We start from the raw sequence: 22138 nt of genomic DNA, 5'->3' as shown, positions 1-22138 counted from the left end.
GTTTTTAGGCCTAAAAGTTGCACCGAGGTCGCAGGATGACTACAGGTGCATACACACTGAGCTATTTTCCCCCCTGCCCAGCGATGTCAGCAGCGGTGAACAGCTTTCCAGAGCAGGACGCTATGGAAAGCCATCCACCACGCTGTTCATCTGCTGGTAATACCAGCAGATGAACGGCGGATGCCGGCGATGAAGCGGAGGCGCGCATCAGCGCTTATGACCGGGACATACACACTGGGCGGTTTTGAGCTGAAAGCAGCTCAAAACTCCAAAAGTGAGCTGTTTCAGCTCAAAATCGCCCAGTGTGTATGGGCCTTAAGCTAAGCGACACAAGTGTGCGGCACAAACATCTGACCCATCAAGTGGCACTGCAGTGTCAGACAGGATGGCACTTAAAAAAACTAGTCCCCAAACAGTACATCATGCAAAGAAAAAAAGAGGTGCACCAAAGTCGCTGGATGGCTAAGCTAAGCGACACAAGTGTGCGGCACAAACACCTGGCCCATCTAGGAGTGGCTGAATGTCGAAAGTGGCCCGCAATTTTTCGGGCCACCGACAGCATCTCCTGCACGCCCCTGTCATTTCTCAAAAATTCTGCACCACCAAATTAATTGTATGTGCAAAACATGGGACGTGCTGGAATTTGCCCAGATGTAATACACGCACAATATTGTTGGTACAGGAGAGTGTACCCCTAAACCACACACACACGGCAAAGCCTGTAAAAATTCTGAGTTGTTCGCTCGCTGCTAATTTTAGCAGAATTGCTATTAAGGCTAAAATTTCGGCAGTTCTGCGCATGCGTATGCACAGCAGGGCGCACGCGCTAAGCAATTTTACACAAAACTATGCTATTTTACTCACGGGTGAACAAAGCTTTTCAATCGCTCTGCTGATCGTAGTGTGATTGACAGGAAGTGGGTGTTTCTGGGCGGAAACTGGCCGTTTTCAGGGAGTGTGCTAAAAAACGCAGGCGTGCCAGGTAAAAACGCAGGAGTGGCTGGAGAAACGGAGGAGTGGCTGGCCGGACGCTGGGCGTGTTTGTGACGTCAAACCAGGAACTAAACAGACTGAGGTGATCGCAATCTAGGAGTAGGTCTGGAGCTACTCAGAAACTGGTAGGAAATTGCTTTTGTTAGCAATTCTGCTATTAATAGCAGAATTGCTAATCTTTTGTTAGCAATTCTGCTATGCTAAGATACACTCCCAGAGGCCGGCGGCCTAGCGTGTGCAATGCTGCTAAAAGTAGCTAGCGAGCGAACAACTCGGAATGAGGGCCAATATGCGGCACAGAAGAGCATACCCCTAAACCACACAGGGCAAACCCTGTAAAAATTATTTGGATTAAATATTAATAACCCCTTTATTTGGAGTAAATAATATACAGCACAGGACAGCACCACTGCATTTATATGGCAGTACCCCTAAACTTATACGGCTGCACCATTGGACTGGACTTATACAGCAGTACCACTGGACTTATATGGCCACTGGACTTATACGGCAGTACCACTGGACTTATACGGCAGTATCACTGGACTTATACGGCAGTACCTATGGACTTATATGGAAGTACCACTGGACTTATATGACAGTATCACTGGACTTATACGGCAGTATCACTGGAATTATTCGGCAGTACCACTGGACTTATACAGCAGTACCAATGGACTTATACGGCAGTACCACTGGACTTATACGGCAGTACCCCTGAACTTATACGGCTGCACCACTAGACTGAACTTATAAGGCAGTATCACGGGACTTATACGGCAGTACCACTGGACTTATACAGCAGTATCACTGGACTTATACGGCAGTATCACTGGACTTATACGGCAGTATCACTGGACTTATACGGCAGTATCACTGGACTTATACGGCAGTATCACTGGACTTATACGGCAGTACCACTGGACTTATATGGCAGTACCCCTGAACTTATACGGCTGCACCACTGGACTGAATTTATACGGCAGTACCACTGGACTTATACGGCAGTGCCCCTGGACTTATACGGCAGTGCCCCTGGACTTATACGGCAGTACCACTGGACTTATACGGCAGTACCACTGGACTTATACGGCAGTACCACTGGACTTATACGGCAGTACCACTGGACTTATACGGCAGTACCACTGGACTTATATGGCAGTACCAATGGACTTATACGGCAGTACCACTGGATTTATACGGCAGTATCACTGGACTTATATGGCAATACTACTGGACTTATATGGCAGTATCACTGGACTTATGGCAGCACAGGGACACCACCACTGGACTGATGCAGGACAACACAGCACCAATGCACTGGACTGGACTTATACAGCAGCACTGGACACATGGCAGCAGAGGACACCACCACTGTGACTGGACTGATGCAGCACAAGACACCACCACTAGACTGATGCAGCACAAGACAGCACTGGAATGACACACATAAGACAGAGCAGGTCGCTACACCACTTTCCCGCACAGACAGACACTGAGGAGAGAGATACGTCCTCTCGCTACACTCTCCAGGACTGGAGTGAAAATGGCGGTGACACGCGGCTCCTTATATGGAATCCAAAACCCACAAGAATCCGACAGCGGGATGATGACATTTTGCCTTGTTCTGGTTTCCAAGTCTGGCGGGAAAACCCGAGCCGGACTCGGATTCGGGCTCGGGACATGAAGTTCGGTAGGGTTTGGTTCTCAGAGAACCGAACCCGCTCATCCCTACAGAGAATGCAACAAGACACGTTCTGTTCTGCAACTGCAGCATATGTGCCCGATTTAGGCCAGGTGTGCAACGCTGGCACTTATACCCCACTTGTGCCCATGTTGACCACCATTCCTTTCCATGTAACAAATGCATTTGCTATTGGGCATCATTCCTACTACTAACATCTCTAGCACAGCAACAACTCCCAGTCCTGTGTATGCTAACAGACAGAGAAATGTACAGATGTGTCCGCATACACCTAACATTTATACATCATGTGTAACATGCCTTCTCTTTCTTTAGTTTGCACTTTAGTCGCATCGCAGATGCAGCAAAACACCACTCGAAGTAGGCTTCAGCTTTAACCATATAGGAATTTCTTTCAAACACATACAAAGCCACAGATGGAGCACAACGGAACTTATCATGAGTAAAAGCCACGGACGCTGCACTGTAGCACTTCTTACACAGACTCACACTCAGGCCCTGATTCAGAAATGGATGCTAATGCAATTGCAAGTGCGTTTTTTCCGGCTTTGCAACTCAGATATCAGCAAGTGAAGCTGCCGCCCAGAAATGAAAAATGATGCCAACGGAGCTGCCGCAACTCATTCGCAATTACGTACACATACGCAACCTAAATGCTAAAACAGGGAACACTGGGCTTAATGGTAGCCCTATGGATTCGCAGATTGGATATGGCGGCGGCGACGCTGGTGTCATGTTTTTGTATGTAACAGCTTGCAGCTGACGTCAGTTACACACCCCAAAATGGCCCGTGACAAGTATGTATTTCTGCCACCACTCCCAGTTCCCTCCCCCAAATGGCCCTTTCCTGTCAGTCACTTAGCAAAATAATCCAATCAAAAGGCTAAATTAATATTTTCCCAACAATCCGGCTAATCACATTGCCTGAATTACTGATGGGTAAGAAACAATTGTTAAAACATTTACGACTGGGAAATAGATCGTAAATGATAAATATTCATAATGGTCCATTGTCCTCTTCTGTCACCTGACGTGTTACACTGTATACCTGTATTGTGTCATTCTTATTACTTTTGTTTATTAATTTTCAAATTAGGAAAGCAATTTGATGACCTAATGATCTTGAACGCTGCTGTGGCCAATATCATTGTGGCGATAATACTGGGACATCGCATGAGCTACGAAGACCCACAATTTCAAAGACTATTAAGCCTGATAAATGAGAATGTTCGACTTTTGGGAGCTCCGATGGTTTCGGTAATATTACTATCATTATTATTATTATCATTATTATTATCATTATTATTGATTAGAAGGCACCTGAGTGCTGGTATCCGGTCTTTAGGTCGACCCTGTCTAGGTCGACAGTCACTAGGTCGACCACTGATGGTCGACAGTAAGTAGATCGACACTAACTGAAGGTCGACACATGACTAGGTCGACAGGCATGAAAGGTCGACTCATGGTCATTATTTCGACATGGCAATGTCGACACACAGAAGCGGTTTTGTTCCTGGTGAGATGCCCACTTGTAGTGGTGCAAATACATCTTGGTGCATCTTTCAATGCATCATTAAAACTATTACCAGCTCTATGGCAGATGCAGATCCCCCTTTTGAACATGGCGTACTGTGTGAGTAGTTCTGCGTCTTTAGCTGCAGCCGCTGTCAGCGTAAAGCCCGTGAAACGTGCGCATCCGCCTACCCCCCTGTTACCTCCCAGCAACGCCCACTAAAATTCACACTCCCTATGTCCAACTTTACTCTGCGTTGCGGTGCAATCACCATTAGGAAGTATGCACAGTACGTACATCGGCCAGCTACTTGCGTATAGTCGTTGCGTGCGATGATCATCCATCTCGGAATCGGACCTGTAAGGTTGACAAGATAAGTGCAGACAAAGAGCAGGGAGGACAGACATATGGGAAAACTTGCAAGGAAGTAGGAAACTTAAGACTACAGTAGGCAGTGCCACTCAGAGGAGGGATTGGGTGAGAAACAACTGGTACAGGTGTGAGTAGGGTAAGCCCTCACAAAGAGGTGGGTGCTCAGAAAGTCAAGGGTTGTCATGTAAATGCTGACAGGCACTGCAGCCCCACCTCTGGACTCGTGGGCAAATACATGTCTGGCAGTTTTAACCACATTTCCTAGACAGGTGCAGTAACGGTGGAACAGTGACTATTTTCAGTGAATCGCAGATACTGTGTACAGTCACTTTACGAGAGACTTCCCAGTGTATTTCCTTACAGCAGACAAGAAACACACATGAAGGTGCAATATGTAAGACAACAGTGGAGGATAACATGCCATTTTGGGTGCAACCACTACAAACCACTCTTACTTTTATGGTGTTGGTGGTCTGCTGGGCAGTTACATCTCGCTGGTTGATCATCCATACGCACTAGATGGTTCTATATCAGAAATGTGAAATACACATACGAATTACCTTAAAGCAAATATAACATGGCACTAAAATCATCAAACCATAACACCCCAGCAGTGGACTTTGGAGATGGTAAGGAGGGAAATGTAACCAAAAGATAGAAGCAGGAAGAGGATGGAGTCCTGGAAGGAGGAAGATGATGAGTTTAGTTTTGGACATGCTCAGTTAGAGAAAAAGCTGGGACATCAAGGTCCACAGACATTAAGTCAACCACTATTAGTCAACATGGCAAAGTTCAACATGATGAAAAGGTCAACATGATGTGAAAGGTCGACATTGTCAAAAGGTCAACAGCGGAAAAGGTTGACAGGGACAAAAGCTTGACACTGGGAAAGGTTGACATGACAAATACTCGACACAAAAAAAGTTGACAAAACATTTGTTCATTTTTTTGGTGTAGTTTTCACCATCACAGGACATGGGCCCCAATTAGTGTACGGGCAAGGTGCCTCACTCCGCTATCGCTGCGCTTGGCACAGGTTACTATTCCTAATCGTAGTCCACGTGGAGTGTTTCAGCTATGAAGCTGGATATTATCTAAAATACTGGGGGATATTTATCAAAGCTTGGAGAGATAAAGTGGAGAGAGATACTACCAACCAATCAGCCCCTGACTGTCATTTTTTTGCAAACACAGCCCGTAACATAATAAACCACAGTGAACGATCCCCCAAGCGCTGTCCAAGTATAGGGGGTATTGATCTTCTTAGATCTTGCTGGTGGGATGAGCGTTCCTCCTAAGAGATAAGAGAAAGACAGAGTATTCAATTAAACCACAAGATTCATATATTTGACTGGTTTTAAATCCAGTCTCTGCAAGTCTTCTTTTACTAGACGCTCAAAAGTTTCTATAAAACAGCCCTTTTTGTGGGCCGGAAAGTACATGGATTTCTTTTTAAATATAGAGTAAGTTTCCCCTTCCATACTGACCTTTTTTTTAAACTAGTTTTTCATTAAAGAATCTCTTTAAGGTTAATCTCTGTACTAGTTTCTAGAGGTTTATAAATATTTCCGAATCATCTGCATGGCTTGATGGGGCAAATTTAAGACCTCTTTCCAGTATTGCCCTTTCATGGGTAGTTAGCTCATATTGGTTTAAATTGAAGATTTTAGTTTTTTTTTTTTATTGTTAAAAAGAAATCCACGTTCTTTCCAGGCACAAAAAGGGCTGTTTTATAGAAACTTTTGAGCATCTAGTAAAAGAAGACTTGAAGAGACTGGATTTACAACTAGTCAAAAATAAAAAAATTTCTAAGGAGGAACAGCCATAAAAACACTAAGAGATAACAAACAAATAGTAATTAAGCCAGTGGATAAGGGGGCAGTATTGTGGTTATGGATGTAGAGCAATACAATGTTGAGATCATAAGTCAATTGATGGATAAAAACACATACAAAAAATTGAGAGGCAAACCCACAGATGCTATCACCAAGAAATGACATACCTTTATTGGACTGTACACATCCAAAGGGGTAATCACAGAACAGGTACAATACTACATAAATCAATCAACCGTCCATACTGGTAATATACATAATACTAAAGATTCACAAAAACACAGATCACCCACCTGGACACCCAATTGTGGCAGATACAAAGTCTATATTATCGAAAATATCCATATCATTTACTACAGCCATTGGTGCAGAAAACAATTGCAGCCATCAGGGCTCTATCTCAAATAAAATGGAAACCAGGATACAAAATAATCACTGCAGATGCTACATCATTATATAAGATTATAAAACATCAATTATGCATGGAGGCAGTTATATTTTTTTCTGTATAAAAAGGAGGTTACAGAGGACTATAAAACTTTGTTCTATAAAGTATTGCTATTATTCTACAGAATAAACTTTTTTTTTGGTTTGGTGATGCATTTTATTTGCAGTTAATGGGCACTGCCATGGGCATCAGACTGGTTCCAAGCTATGCCAATTTATTTATGGTGTGGTGGGAGGCTTGCTCCGTATGGAGTGGCCACACGTTTGGAGCCAGCCTGTTGAAATGGCGATGTTTTATACAGTAAATTATATTATTTTTATCTGTGGGGATCAGGAATCCATTAATCTTTTTTGTTAACATCTTAATAACAATACAGACAACATTGTACTTACTTTTAATATCAGCAAAAGAGAGGTTAACTTCTTAGATATAAGGATATATATGGTGGACATGGACTCTCCTTGACAGTGGACCCACATAACTTTTTCATCTCCTGAACTATTCAGATCCTACTCAGTCCGGGTGAGAGGGTGTTTGTGTGGTTTACAAGTCCATCTTTATATTTGAGGTTCATTAGGGTTTTAATGTTTTGAAAACATCTTTTTAAAATATTTGTTATTTTTACACTGAGAATGAAATTTTGCTGCTTGGAATATCCATTTTCATTCCAAATTTTGCTCCTTGGTATTGTTTGGATTATTAATAAAAACATCCTTTTTTGAGGAAAAATTGTTCAATGCTCTTTGCAGACAGGCATTTTTCCTGGACCCCCAAAGGAAGCAATTGTTAGACCGCTTCTTAAAAAACCTAATTTAGATCCCGACTGCATGACCAACTACAAACCGGTATCAAACCTTCCTTTCCTAGGAATGGTTATTGAGAAAGTGGTTGCAAATCAACTGGAAACCCGCCTGACAACCCATGATATTTATGATCCATTTCAATCAGGATTCAAGAGAAGACATAGCACTGAAACAGCCCTGGTGTGTGTATTAAATGATCTTCTGATGGCAAGAGACAGAGGTGACTGTTCAATATTAATCCTTCTGGATCTCTCGGCAGCATTTGATACCGTGGACCATGGGCTTCTGATTGAGCGACTGATACATTTCTGTGGTCTGGATGGCACAGTCCTAAGCTGGTTCAAATAATTTCTCACAGGCAGGTCACAAAGAGTATCATCTGGATTATACTCATCACCACCAGTGCCATTGCCATGTGGTGTCCCACAAGGTTGTATACTATCCCCCATGCTTTTTGCAATATACATGCTCCCATTGGGCGAAATAATCAGGCGCCATGGCCTGGTCTACCACTGCTATGCAGATGATACACAACTGTACTTGTCCTTTGCTCCGGGCACTGATAACCCAATAGCAACCCTAAATGGCTGTCTAGCTGAGCTACAGGAGTGGATGAGCGCCAGTTGGCTGCGACTAAACCCGGATAAAACAGAGGTCCTTATGATACGACCGCAACATCAAAAGACAAGACTGCAGCATAGCCAATCAACTGGACTTACACTCGGGGATTCAAAATTACAGACCAGTGATCGTGTGCAGAATCTTGGCGTTGTCCTGGATGGTGGCTTGACACTTAAACATCAAATATCAGCCACAATCAAATCCTCATTCTTTCACATGAGGAACATAGCCAGAATCAAGCACTTAATTCCCTCAGATGATATGCCAAAGGTCATACATGCATTTGTATCATCTCGATTGGACTACTGTAATGCCCTCTACCTTGGTCTCCCAGCAAAAGAATTGCAACGCTTACAGCTGGTGCAAAACACAGCTGCCAGGCTGTTAACCAACCAGCCCCGTTCTAGCCACATAACACCCATCCTCTACTCCCTTTACTGGCTGCCTGTAAGATGGCGAATCATCTTCAAGATTGGCTTACTGAGTTTCAAAGCATTACATGACCAGGGCCCAAGGTACCTGAAACAGCTTCTGACCCCATACTGCCCCACTCGATTACTGCGATCTGTAGATGAAGGACTTTTAGCAGTACCTAGAATCTACCGTAATTCATCTGGGGGTCGAGCTTTTAGTCATGCGGCTCCGACTCTATGGAACTCACTTCCCTGCACAGTGCGTGAGGCCCCAACTATAGAATCCTTCAAAAGTAGACTCAAGACTTTCCTGTTTACTCAAGCATTTCCATAGTGTCCCTTTTAGTATCTTCATGCTTCTGTATTTTATGAAAATGTACTTCATTATTTTCTGTACTATATTATGCTATGTATCTGTGAAGCGCCTTGACTCCTATTGGAGAAAGAGCGCTATATAAATAAAATTATTATTATTATTATTATTATTATCTCTGTGATCTCGGTATGAGGAATAATTTGGTTGAAACAGCCTGACCGGAGGTGTAAAGAAACCTTTTGAGGAATGCTAATACATGTTCCAAGGTGAGTCAGTAACCAAAAGGCATCTACACTGGATAATGATGAAATACGATATGACAATGTTGGCCGGCTGAATTGCAAAAGATACCTTTATGTGAACGTTTCTCACTGATATTTGGTGAGTTTAAGAACTGGTCCCATTACGATTGGTGTGGCCTAATATTAGTGATGTGCACCGGACATTTTTTGGGTTTTGTGTTTTGGTTTTGGATTCTGTTCAGCGGCCGTATTTTGGATTCGGGCGCGTTTTGGCAAAACCTCCCTGAAAATTTTTTGTCGGATTCGTGTGTGTTTTGGATTCGGGTGTTTTTTTACAAAAACCCCTCAAAAACAGATTAAAACATAGAATTTGGGGGTCATTTTGATCCCATAGTATTATTAACCTTAATAACCATAATTTCCACTAATTTCCAGTCTATTCTGAACACCTCACAATATTATTTTTAGTCCTAAAATTTGCACCGAGGTCGCTGGATGACTAAGCTAAGCGACCCAAGTGGCCGACACAAACACCTGGCCCATCTAGGAGTGGCACTGCAGTGTCAGACAGGATGGCACTTAAAAAAAATAGTCCCCAAACAGCACATGATGCAAAGAAAAAAAGAGGTGCACCAAGGTCGCTGGATGGCTAAGCTAAGCGACCCAAGTGGCCGACACAAACACCTGGCCCATCTAGGAGTGGCACTGCAGTGTCAGACAGGATGGCACTTAAAAAAAAATAGTCCCCAAACAGCACATGATGCAAAGAAAAAAAGAGGTGCAATGAGGTAGCTGTGTGACTAAGCTAAGCGACCCAAGTGGCCGACACAAACTCCTGGCCCATCTAGGAGTGGCACTGCAGTGTCAGACAGGATGGCCGATTTAAAAAATAGTCCCCAAACAGCACATGATGCAAAGAAAAAAAAGAGGTGCAATGAGGTAGCTGTGTGACTAAGCGAAGCGACCCAAGTGGCCGACACAAACACCTAGCCCATCTAGGAGTGGCACTGCAGTGTCAGACAGGATGGCCGATTTAAAAAATAGTCCCCAAACAGCACATGATGCAAAGAAAAAAAGAGGTGCACCAAGGTCGCTCTGTGACTAAGCTAAGCGACCCAAGTGGCCGACACAAACACCTGGCCCATCTAGGAGTGGCACTACAGTGTCAGACAGGATGGCAGATTAAAAAAATAGTCCCCAAACAGCACATGATGCAAAGAAAAAAAGAGGCGCAATGAGGTAGCTGTGTGACTAAGCTAAGCGACCCAAGTGGCCGACACAAACACCTGGCCAATCTAGGAGTGGCACTGCAGTGTCAGACAGGATGGCAGATTAAAAAAATAGTCCACAAACAGCACATGATGCAAAGAAAAAAAAGAGGTGCACCAAGGTCGCTGTGTGACTAAGCTAAGCGGCCCAAGTGGCCGACACAAACACCTGGCCCATCTAGGAGTGACACTGAAGTGTCAGACAGGATGGCACTTCAAAAAATAGTCCCCAAACAGCACATGATGCAAAGAAGAAAAGAGGTGCACCAAGGTCGCTGGATGGCTAAGCTAAGCGACACAAGTGGCCGACACAAACACCTGGCCCATCTAGGAGTGGCACTGCAGTGTCAGACAGGATGGCATTTAAAAAAAAATAGTCCCCAAACAGCACATGATGCAAAGAAAAAAAGAGGTGCAATAAGGTAGCTGTGTGACTAAGCTAAGCGACCCAAGTGGCCGACACAAACACCTGGCCCATCTAGGAGTGGCACTGCAGTGTCAGACAGGATGGCACTTCAAAAAATAGTCCCCAAACAGCACATGATGCAAAGAAAAAAAGAGGAGCAATGAGGTAGCTGTGTGACTAAGCTAAGCGACCCAAGCGGCCGACACAAACACCTGGCCCATCTAGGAGTGGCACTGCAGTGTCAGACAGGATGGCACTTCAAAAAATAGTCCCCAAACAGCACATGATGCAAAGAAAAAAAGAGGAGCAATGAGGTAGCTGTGTGACTAAGCTAAGCGACCCAAGTGGCCGACACAAACACCTGGCCCATCTAGGAGTGGCACTGCAGTTTTCTAGCAAGAGGATGAGTGCTTCCATTCTCATGTGAATCTTAACCACTAGCTATGAACATAGGCCAGGGCCTCAGCCGTTCCTTGTCACTCCGTGTCGTAAATGGCATATTGGCAATTTTACGCTTCTCATCAGACGCTTTTAATTTTGATTTTTGGGTCATTTTACTGAACTTTTGTTTTTTGGATTTTACATGCTCTCTACTATGACATTGGGCATCGGCCTTGGCAGACGACGTTGATGGCATTTCATCGTCTCGGCCATGACTAGTGGCAGCAGCTTCAGCACGAGGTGGAAGTGGATCTTGATCTTTCCCTATTTTACCCTCCACATTTTTGTTCTCCATTTTTTAATGTGTGGAATTATATGCCAGTAATATATCAATAGCAATGGCATACTACTATATATACTGCGCACAAAAACTTAAATGCACCACAGGTATGGATAGATAGTATACTTGACGACACAGAGGTAGGTAGAGCAGTGGCCTACTGTACCGTACTGCTATATATTATATACTGGTGGTCAGCAAAATTATGCACTGTCCTACTACTATATATATACTGCGCACAAAAACTTAAATGCATCACAGGTATGGATGGATAGTATACTTGACGACAGAGGTAGGTAGAGCAGTGGCCTACTGTACCGTACTGCTATATATTATATACTGGTGGTCAGCAAAATTATGCACTGTCCTACTACTATATATATACTGCGCACAAAAACTTAAATGCACCACAGGTATGGATGGATAGTATACTTGACGACACAGAGGTAGGTAGAGCAGTGGCCTACTGTATCGTACTGCTATATAGTACTGCTATATATTATATACCGGTGGTCAGAAAAATGATGCACTGTCCTACTACTATATATATACTGCGCACAAAAACTTAAATGGACCACAGGTATGGATGTGGATAGTATACTTGACGACACAGAGGTAGGTAGAGCAGTGGCCTACTGTACCGTACTGCTATATATTATATACTGGTGGTCAGCAAAATTATGCACTGTCCTCCTACTATATATACTGCGCAAAACTTAAATGCACCACAGGTATGGATGGGATAGTATACTTGACGACACAGAGGTAGGTAGAGCAGTGGACTACTGTACCGTACTGATATAATTCTGATGGTCACTGGTCAGCAAAATTCTGCACTGTTCTCCTACTATATACTACAATGCAGCACAGATATGGAGTGTTTTTCAGGCAGAGAACGTAGATATTTGCAGCACACTGAGCACAGATATTTGCAGCACACTGAGCACAGATATTTGCAGCACACTGAGCACAGATATTTGCAGCACACTGAGCACAGATATTTGCAGCACACTGAACACAGAAACTGAGAGAACGCCAGCCACGTCCTCTCACTATCATCTCCAATGCACGAGTGAAAAATGGCGGCGACGCGTGGCTCCTTATATAGAATACGAATCTCGCGAGAATCCGACAGCGGGATGATGAATTTCGGGCGCGCTCGGGTTAACCGAGCAAGGCGGGAAGATTCGAGTCCGCCTCGGAACCGTGTAAAATGGGTGAAGTTCGGGGGGGGTTCGGATACCGAGGAACCGAACCCGCTCATCACTACCTAATATACAGTGGTTTAATTGAATCTGTCTTTCTCTTATCTCTTGGGAGGAATGCTCAGAAAGATATAACAGGATTAATACACCCTATACCTGTAAAGCGCTTGGGGGCTCGCTTATTGTGGTCTTATTGAGCGGGGTGGTGCTCCAGAGTGGTGACTGAGCTGCAGTCCTAGGGTGCAATGTTGCCAAGAGTGATTATATAGAACAGCCTGTAACATGACAGTTAGTAGCTGACTGGTTGGTACTTTATCTCACTCAACTTTATCTCTTCCTAAGCTTTGATATATCTCCCCCACTATCCACAGTATGTTCCAGTGTACTAAGCTGCAGAAAGTATTCTGGGTGACTTAAACTAATCTGCCAAATAATTATGTAGAAATGGAAAGACACATGGGTAGTCCCATATTCTATAATATCGTGAATTCATTTAGTTGTCTGAACTTTGTTTTACAGATGTATAATGTTTATCCAATCCTGGGATTCCTCCCTGGCAGTCACAAAACTATTAGAAAAAATGTGGGCGAACTCCAGAGATTTGTAACAAGGACATTTGTGAAGCATCTAAAGGACTTAGATGAGAATGATCAGAGAAGTTTCATTGATGCATTCCTCGTACGACAAAAAGAGGTACGGTAACAAACATTGTCATCTGTTTTTTATTTGTAGAGCTGAATGGACTGAGTTTCCCGTCCAAACTTCCGGGATCGGAGGGAATTTGACATGGCTCAGGTTTTCACACCAGACTCGGATTCCTAATTGACTCAAAATATCATCATCCCGGTGTCAGATCTTGCAGGTTTTGGATTCTATATAAGTCCCAGCAGTGGTGATTTTGGTGACATTTTACACAGGACCACCGGAGAGCTGTGTGTTGATGGTCTGTGCTGACTCCGCTCCAGTGCTGAGCTGACCTATCTGCAGGGCTTTAAGTGGTCCTAAAGAGGTGGTGGAACTCACTTCACCTGCCATCTACTCCCCCCCCTCATTAGGTGGAGCCAGGGCTGATGGTGGGGTGTTCGGTGCCCCCCTGCCAACTAAAAATTTGTGGCCTAATCCCCAAACTGTTTAAAGGAACAGTGCATCACAAAAAAGGGGTGTGGTATCACAAGGAAGGGGCGATGTTGCCACACAATAGTACCCACACAGTAGCGCAGTCTTATTATCATTACACTGCACTCCGTGCCCCTATTTCATATTACACCACAGAGTAGTGCCCCGTACTCATGTTACAACTAGAGATGAGCGCCGGAAATTTTTCGGGTTTTGTGTTTTGGTTTTGGGTTCGGTTCCGCGGCCGTGTTTTGGGTTCGACCGCGTTTTGGCAAAACCTCTCCGAATTTTTTTTGTCGGATTCGGGTGTGTTTTGGATTCGGGTGTTTTTTTCAAAAAACCCTAAAAAACAGCTTAAATCATAGAATTTGGGGGTCATTTTGATCCCAAAGTATTATTAACCTCAAAAACCATAATTTACACTCATTTTCAGTCTATTCTGAATACCTCACACCTCACAATATTATTTTTAGTCCTAAAATTTGCACCGAGGTCGCTGTGTGAGTAAGATAAGCGACCCTAGTGGCCGACACAAACACCGGGCCCATCTAGGAGTGGCACTGCAGTGTCACGCAGGATGTCCCTTCCAAAAAACCCTCCCCAAACAGCACATGACGCAAAGAAAAAAAGAGGCGCAATGAGGTAGCTGACTGTGTGAGTAAGATAAGCGACCCTAGTGGCCGACACAAACACCGGGCCCATCTAGGAGTGGCACTGCAGTGTCACGCAGGATGGCCCTTCCAAAAAACCCTCCCCAAACAGCACATGACGCAAAGAAAAAAAGAGGCGCAATGAGGTAGCTGACTGTGTGAGTAAGATAAGCGACCCTAGTGGCCGACACAAACACCGGGCCCATCTAGGAGTGGCACTGCAGTGTCACGCAGGATGTCCCTTCCAAAAAACCCTCCCCAAACAGCACATGACGCAAAGAAAAAAAGAGGCGCAATGAGGTAGCTGACTGTGTGAGTAAGATAAGCGACCCTAGTGGCCGACACAAACACCGGGCCCATCTAGGAGTGGCACTGCAGTGTCACGCAGGATGTCCCTTCCAAAAAACCCTCCCCAAACAGCACATGACGCAAAGAAAAAAAGAGGCGCAATGAGGTAGCTGACTGTGTGAGTAAGATAAGCGACCCTAGTGGCCGACACAAACACCGGGCCCATCTAGGAGTGGCACTGCAGTGTCACGCAGGATGTCCCTTCCAAAAAACCCTCCCCAAACAGCACATGACGCAAAGAAAAAAAGAGGCGCAATGAGGTAGCTGACTGTGTGAGTAAGATAAGCGACCCTAGTGGCCGACACAAACACCGGGCCCATCTAGGAGTGGCACTGCAGTGTCACGCAGGATGGCCCTTCCAAAAAACCCTCCCCAAACAGCACATGACGCAAAGAAAAAAAGAGGCGCAATGAGGTAGCTGACTGTGTGAGTAAGATAAGCGACCCTAGTGGCCGACACAAACACCGGGCCCATCTAGGAGTGGCACTGCAGTGTCACGCAGGATGTCCCTTCCAAAAAACCCTCCCCAAACAGCACATGACGCAAAGAAAAAAAGAGGCGCAATGAGGTAGCTGACTGTGTGAGTAAGATAAGCGACCCTAGTGGCCGACACAAACACCGGGCCCATCTAGGAGTGGCACTGCAGTGTCACGCAGGATGGCCCTTCCAAAAAACCCTCCCCAAACAGCACATGACGCAAAGAAAAAAAGAGGCGCAATGAGGTAGCTGACTGTGTGAGTAAGATAAGCGACCCTAGTGGCCGACACAAACACCGGGCCCATCTAGGAGTGGCACTGCAGTGTCACGCAGGATGGCCCTTCCAAAAAACCCTCCCCAAACAGCACATGACGCAAAGAAAAATAAAAGAAAAAAGAGGTGCAAGATGGAATTGTCCTTGGGCCCTCCCACCCACCCTTATGTTGTATAAACAGGACATGCACACTTTAACCAACTCATCATTTCAGTGACAGGGTCTGCCACACGACTGTGACTGATATGACGGGTTGGTTTGGACCCCCCCCCAAAAAGAAGCAATTAATCTCTCCTTGCACAAACTGGCTCTACAGAGGCAAGATGTCCACCTCATCATCATCCTCCGATATATCACCGTGTACATCCCCCTCCTCACAGATTATCAATTCGTCCCCACTGGAATCCACCATCTCAGCTCCCTGTGTACTTTGTGGAGGCAATTGCTGCTGGTCAATGTCTCCGCGGAGGAATTGATTATAATTCATTTTAATGAACATCATCTTCTCCACATTTTCTGGATGTAACCTCGTACGCCGATTGCTGACAAGGTGAGCGGCGGCACTAAACACTCTTTCGGAGTACACACTTGTGGGAGGGCAACTTAGGTAGAATAAAGCCAGTTTGTGCAAGGGCCTCCAAATTGCCTCTTTTTCCTGCCAGTATAAGTACGGACTGTGTGACGTGCCTACTTGGATGCGGTCACTCATATAATCCTCCACCATTCTTTCAATGTTGAGAGAATCATATGCAGTGACAGTAGACGACATGTCCGTAATCGTTGTCAGGTCCTTCAGTCCGGACCAGATGTCAGCATCAGCAGTCGCTCCAGACTGCCCTGCATCACCGCCAGCGGGTGGGCTCGGAATTCTGAGCCTTTTCCTCGCACCCCCAGTTGCGGGAGAATGTGAAGGAGGAGATGTTGACAGGTCGCGTTCCGCTTGACTTGACAATTTTCTCACCAGCAGGTCTTTCAACCCCAGCAGACTTGTGTCTGCCGGAAAGAGAGATCCAAGGTAGGCTTTAAATCTAGGATCGAGCATGGTGGCCAAAATGTAGTGCTCTGATTTCAACAGATTGACCACCCGTGAATCCTTGTTAAGCGAATTAAGGGCTCATCCACAAGTCCCACATGCCTAGCGGAATCGCTCCGTGTTAGCTCCTCCTTCAATGTCTCCAGCTTCTTCTGCAAAAGCCTGATGAGGGGAATGACCTGACTCAGGCTGGCAGTGTCTGAACTGACTTCACGTGTGGCAAGTTCAAAGGGCATCAGAACCTTGCACAACGTTGAAATCATTCTCCACTGCGCTTGAGACAGGTGCATTCCACCTCCTATATCGTGCTCAATTGTATAGGCTTGAATGGCCTTTTGCTGCTCCTCCAACCTCTGAAGCATATAGAGGGTTGAATTCCACCTCGTTACCACTTCTTGCTTCAGATGATGGCAGGGCAGGTTCAGTAGTTTTTGGTGGTGCTCCAGTCTTCTGTACGTGGTGCCTGTACGCCGAAAGTGTCCCGCAATTCTTCTGGCCACCGACAGCATCTCTTGCACGCCCCTGTCGTTTTTTAAAAAATTCTGCACCACCAAATTCAAGGTATGTGCAAAACATGGGACGTGCTGGAATTTGCCCATATTTAATGCACACACAATATTGCTGGCGTTGTCCGATGCCACAAATCCACAGGAGAGTCCAATTGGGGTAAGCCATTCCGCGATGATCTTCCTCAGTTGCCGTAAGAGGTTTTCAGCTGTGTGCGTATTCTGGAAACCGGTGATACAAAGCGTAGCCTGCCTAGGAAAGAGTTGGCGTTTGCGAGATGCTGCTACTGGTGCCGCCGCTGCTGTTCTTGCGGCGGGAGTCCATACATCTACCCAGTGGGCTGTCACAGTCATATAGTCCTGACCCTGCCCTGCTCCACTTGTCCACATGTCCGTGGTTAAGTGGACATTGGGTACAGCTGCATTTTTTAGGACACTGGTGACTCTTTTTCTGAGGTCTGTGCACATTTTCGGTATCACCTGCCTAGAGAAATGGAACCTAGATGGTATTTGGTACCGGGGACACAGTACCTCCAACAAGTCTCTAGTTGGCTCTGCAGTAATGATGGATACCGGAACCACGTTTCTCACCACCCAGGATGCCAAGGCCTCAGTTATCCGCTTTGCTGTAGGATGACTGCTGTGATATTTCATCTTCCTCGCAAAGGACTGTTGGACAGTCAATTGCTTGGTGGAAGTAGTAAAAGTGGTCTTACGACTTCCCCTCTGGGATGACCATCGACTCCCAGCAGCAACAACAGCAGCGCCAGCAGCAGTAGGCGTTACACGCAAGGATGCATCGGAGGAATCCCAGGCAGGAGAGGAATCGTCAGAATTGCCAGTGACATGGCCTGCAGGACTATTGGCATTCCTGGGGAAGGAGGAAATTGACACTGAGGGAGTTGGTGGGGTGGTTTGCGTGAGCTTGGTTACAAGAGGAAGGGATTTACTGGTCAGTGGACTGCTTCCGCTGTCACCCAAAGTTTTTGAACTTGTCACTGACTTATTATGAATGCGCTGCAGGTGACGTATAAGGGAGGATGTTCCGAGGTGGTTAACGTCCTTACCCCTACTTATTACAGCTTGACAAAGGGAACACACGGCTTGACACCTGTTGTCCGCATTTCTGTTGATATAGTTCCACACCGAAGAGCTGATTTTTTTGGTATTTTCACCAGGCATGTCAACGGCCATATTCCTCCCACGGACAACAGGTGTCTCCCCGGGTGCCTGACTTAAACAAACCACCTCACCATCAGAATCCTCCTGGTCAATTTCCTCCCCAGCGCCAGCAACACCCATATCCTCCTCATCCTGGTGTACTTCAACACTGACATCTTCAATCTGACTATCAGGAACTGGACTGCGGGTGCTCCTTCCAGCACTTGCAGGGGGCGTGCAAATGGTGGAAGGCGCATGCTCTTCACGTCCAGTGTTGGGAAGGTCAGGCATCGCAACCGACACAATTGGACTCTCCTTGTGGATTTGGGATTTCGAAGAACGCACAGTTCTTTGCGGTGCTACTGCTTTTGCCAGCTTGAGTCTTTTCATTTTTCTAGCGAGAGGCTGAGTGCCTCCATCCTCATGTGAAGCTGAACCACTAGCCATGAACATAGGCCAGGGCCTCAGCCGTTCCTTGCCACTCCGTGTGGTAAATGGCATATTGGCAAGTTTACGCTTCTCCTCCGACAATTTTATTTTAGGTTTTGGAGTCCTTTTTTTACTGATATTTGGTGTTTTGGATTTGACATGCTCTGTACTATGACATTGGGCATCGGCCTTGGCAGACGACGTTGCTGGCATTTCATCGTCTCGGCCATGACTAGTGGCAGCAGCTTCAGCACGAGGTGGAAGTGGATCTTGATCTTTCCCTAATTTTGGAACCTCAACATTTTTGTTCTCCATATTTTAATAGGCACAACTAAAAGGCACCCCAGGTAAACAATGGAGATGGATGGATACTAGTATACAATTATGGATGGACTGCCGAGTGCCGACACAGAGGTAGCTACAGCCGTGGACTATTGTACTGTACTGTGTCTGCTGCTAATATAGACTGGATGATAATGAGATGTAGTATGTATGTATAAAGAAGAAAGAAAAAAAAACCACGGGTAGGTGGTATACAATTATGGACGGACTGCCGAGTGCTGACACAGAGGTAGCTACAGCCGTGGACTACCGTACTGTGTCTGCTGCTAATATAGACTGGTTGATAATGAGATGTAGTATGTATGTATAAAGAATAAAGAAAAAAAAACCACGGGTAGGTGGTATACAATTATGGACGGACTGCCGAGTGCCGACACAGAGGTAGCTACAGCCGTGGACTACCGTACTGTGTCTGCTGCTAATATAGACTGGTTGATAAAGAGATGTAGTATGTATGTATAAAGAAGAAAGAAAAAAAAACCACGGGTAGGTGGTATACAATTATGGACGGACTGCCGAGTGCCGACACAGAGGTAGCTACAGCCGTGGACTACCGTACTGTGTCTGCTGCTAATATAGACTGGTTGATAAAGAGATGTAGTATGTATGTATAAAGAAGAAAGAAAAAAAAACCACGGGTAGGTGGTATACAATTATGGACGGACTGCCGAGTGCCGACACAGAGGTAGCTACAGCCGTGGACTACCGTACTGTACTGTGTCTGCTGCTAATATAGACTGGATGATAATGAGATGTAGTATGTATGTATAAAGAAGAAAGAAAAAAAAACCACGGGTAGGTGGTATACAATTAAGGATGGACTGCCGAGTGCCGACACAGAGGTAGCTACAGCCGTGGACTACCGTACTGTGTCTGCTGCTAATATAGACTGGTTGATAAAGAGATGTAGTATGTATGTATAAAGAAGAAAGAAAAAAAAACCACGGGTAGGTGGTATACAATTATGGATGGTCTGCCGAGTGCCGACACAGAGGTAGCTACAGCCGTGGACTACCGTACTGTGTCTGCTGCTAATATAGACTGGTTGATAAAGAGATGTAGTATGTATGTATAAAGAAGAAAGAAAAAAAAACCACGGGTAGGTGGTATACAATTATGGATGGACTGCCGAGTGCCGACACAGAGGTAGCTACAGCCGTGGACTACCGTACTGTACTGTGTCTGCTGCTAATATAGACTGGATGATAATGAGATGTATTATGTATAAAGAAGAAAGAAAAAAAAACCACGGGTAGGTGGTATACAATTATGGATGGACTGCTGAGTGCCGACACAGAGGTAGCTACAGCCGTGGACTACCGTACTGTGTCTGCTGCTAATATAGACTGGTTGATAATGAGATGTAGTATGTATAAAGAAGAAAGAAAAAAAAAACCACGGGTAGGTGGTATACAATTATGGACGGACTGCCGAGTGCCGACACAGAGGTCGCTACAGCCGTGGACTACCGTACTGTACTGTGTCTGCTGCTAATATAGACTGGATGATAATGAGATGTAGTATGTATAAAGAAGAAAGAAAAAAAAACCACGGGTAGGTGGTATACAATTATGGATGGACTGCCGAGTGCCGACACAGAGGTAGCTACAGCCGTGAACTACCGTACTGTGTCTGCTGCGACTGGATGATAAATAATGATATAAAAAATATATATATATCACTACTGCAGCCGGACAGGTATATATTATATAATGACGGACCTGCTGGACACTGTCTGTCAGCAGAATGAGTTTTTTATTTTATAGAATAAAAAAACACCACACAAGTCACACGACGTGTGTTTAACTTTTACAGGCAGACATTCACAATACAATATAGTATACTATATACTGGTGGTCAGGTCACTGGTCAGTCACACTGGCAGTGGCACTCCTGCAGAAAAAAAGTGTGCACTGTTTAATTTTAATATGTACTCCTGGCTCCTGCTATAACCTAACTGCTCCCCAGTCTCCCCCACAATTAAGCTGTGTGAGCACAGTCAGATATTATACATAGATGATGCAGCAGCACACTGGGCTGAGCACAGATATGGTATGTGACTGAGTCACTGTGTATCGTTTTTTCAGGCAGAGAACGGATTATATTAAATAATATAAAACTGCACTGGTGGTCACTGGTCAGTCACTAGTATAACTAACTAATACTATCAGCAAAATTCTGCACTCTCTGTCTGAGTACTCCTCCTAAGCTCCAGTAAATGAAGTGTCACTGTCTCACTCTGTCACTAGTATAACTAACTAATACTATCAGCAAAATTCTGCACTCTCTGTCTGAGTACTCCTCCTAAGCTCCAGTAAATGAAGTGTCACTGTCTCACTCTCACTCTCCTATCTATTTCTTCTCTAAACGGAGAGGACGCCAGCCACGTCCTCTCACTATCAATCTCAATGCACGTGTAAAATGGCGGCGACGCGCGGCTCCTTATATAGAATCCGAGTCTCGCGATAGAATCCGAGCCTCGCGAGAATCCGACAGCGTCATGATGACGTTCGGGCGCGCTCGGGTTAACCGAGCAAGGCGGGAAGATCCGAGTCGCTCGGATCCGTGTAAAAAAAGCTGAAGTTCGGGCGGGTTCGGATTCCGAGGAACCGAACCCGCTCATCACTAGTTACAACACACAGTTCTGCCCCAAATTTGCATTATGCTACACAGTGGTGCCCCTTTTATACACAATGCCCACGGTAACAGTGCCATTTATACACATAATAATGCTCATGGTATCAGTGCCCCTTATACACATAATAATGTCCACAGTAGCAGTGCCCCTTATACACATGTCCACAGCATCAGTGCTGGTTATACACAACAAAAATATAATCACTATGACTTCACAGTGTGAGTTGTTATTTGCGAAAAAAAGAAAAAAAAATTGGGCACAACTTGTGAGTGCTGTAGGTGCTGTACCCCACTGCATTCAGAT

At 45.2% G+C, this 22138-nt stretch overlaps 1 protein-coding gene across 1 annotated transcript in view; it reads left to right on the top strand.

Annotated features, from left to right (window-relative positions):
* The window catches only part of LOC134908898 (cytochrome P450 2K4-like), a 92783-nt gene that overhangs the window by 35316 nt on the left and 35329 nt on the right, over positions 1–22138 (top strand). Inside the window, exons 4-5 of the mRNA XM_063915123.1 lie at positions 3795–3955; positions 13381–13554. Coding sequence (XP_063771193.1) covers positions 3795–3955; positions 13381–13554 — 335 coding nt within the window. The remainder of the gene's footprint in view (positions 1–3794; positions 3956–13380; positions 13555–22138) is intronic.

This window comes from Pseudophryne corroboree, chromosome 4 (genome assembly GCF_028390025.1).
Source record: "Pseudophryne corroboree isolate aPseCor3 chromosome 4, aPseCor3.hap2, whole genome shotgun sequence".
NCBI lineage: Eukaryota > Metazoa > Chordata > Amphibia > Anura > Myobatrachidae > Pseudophryne > Pseudophryne corroboree.
This window is presented reverse-complemented; position numbering and strand designations above follow the sequence as displayed.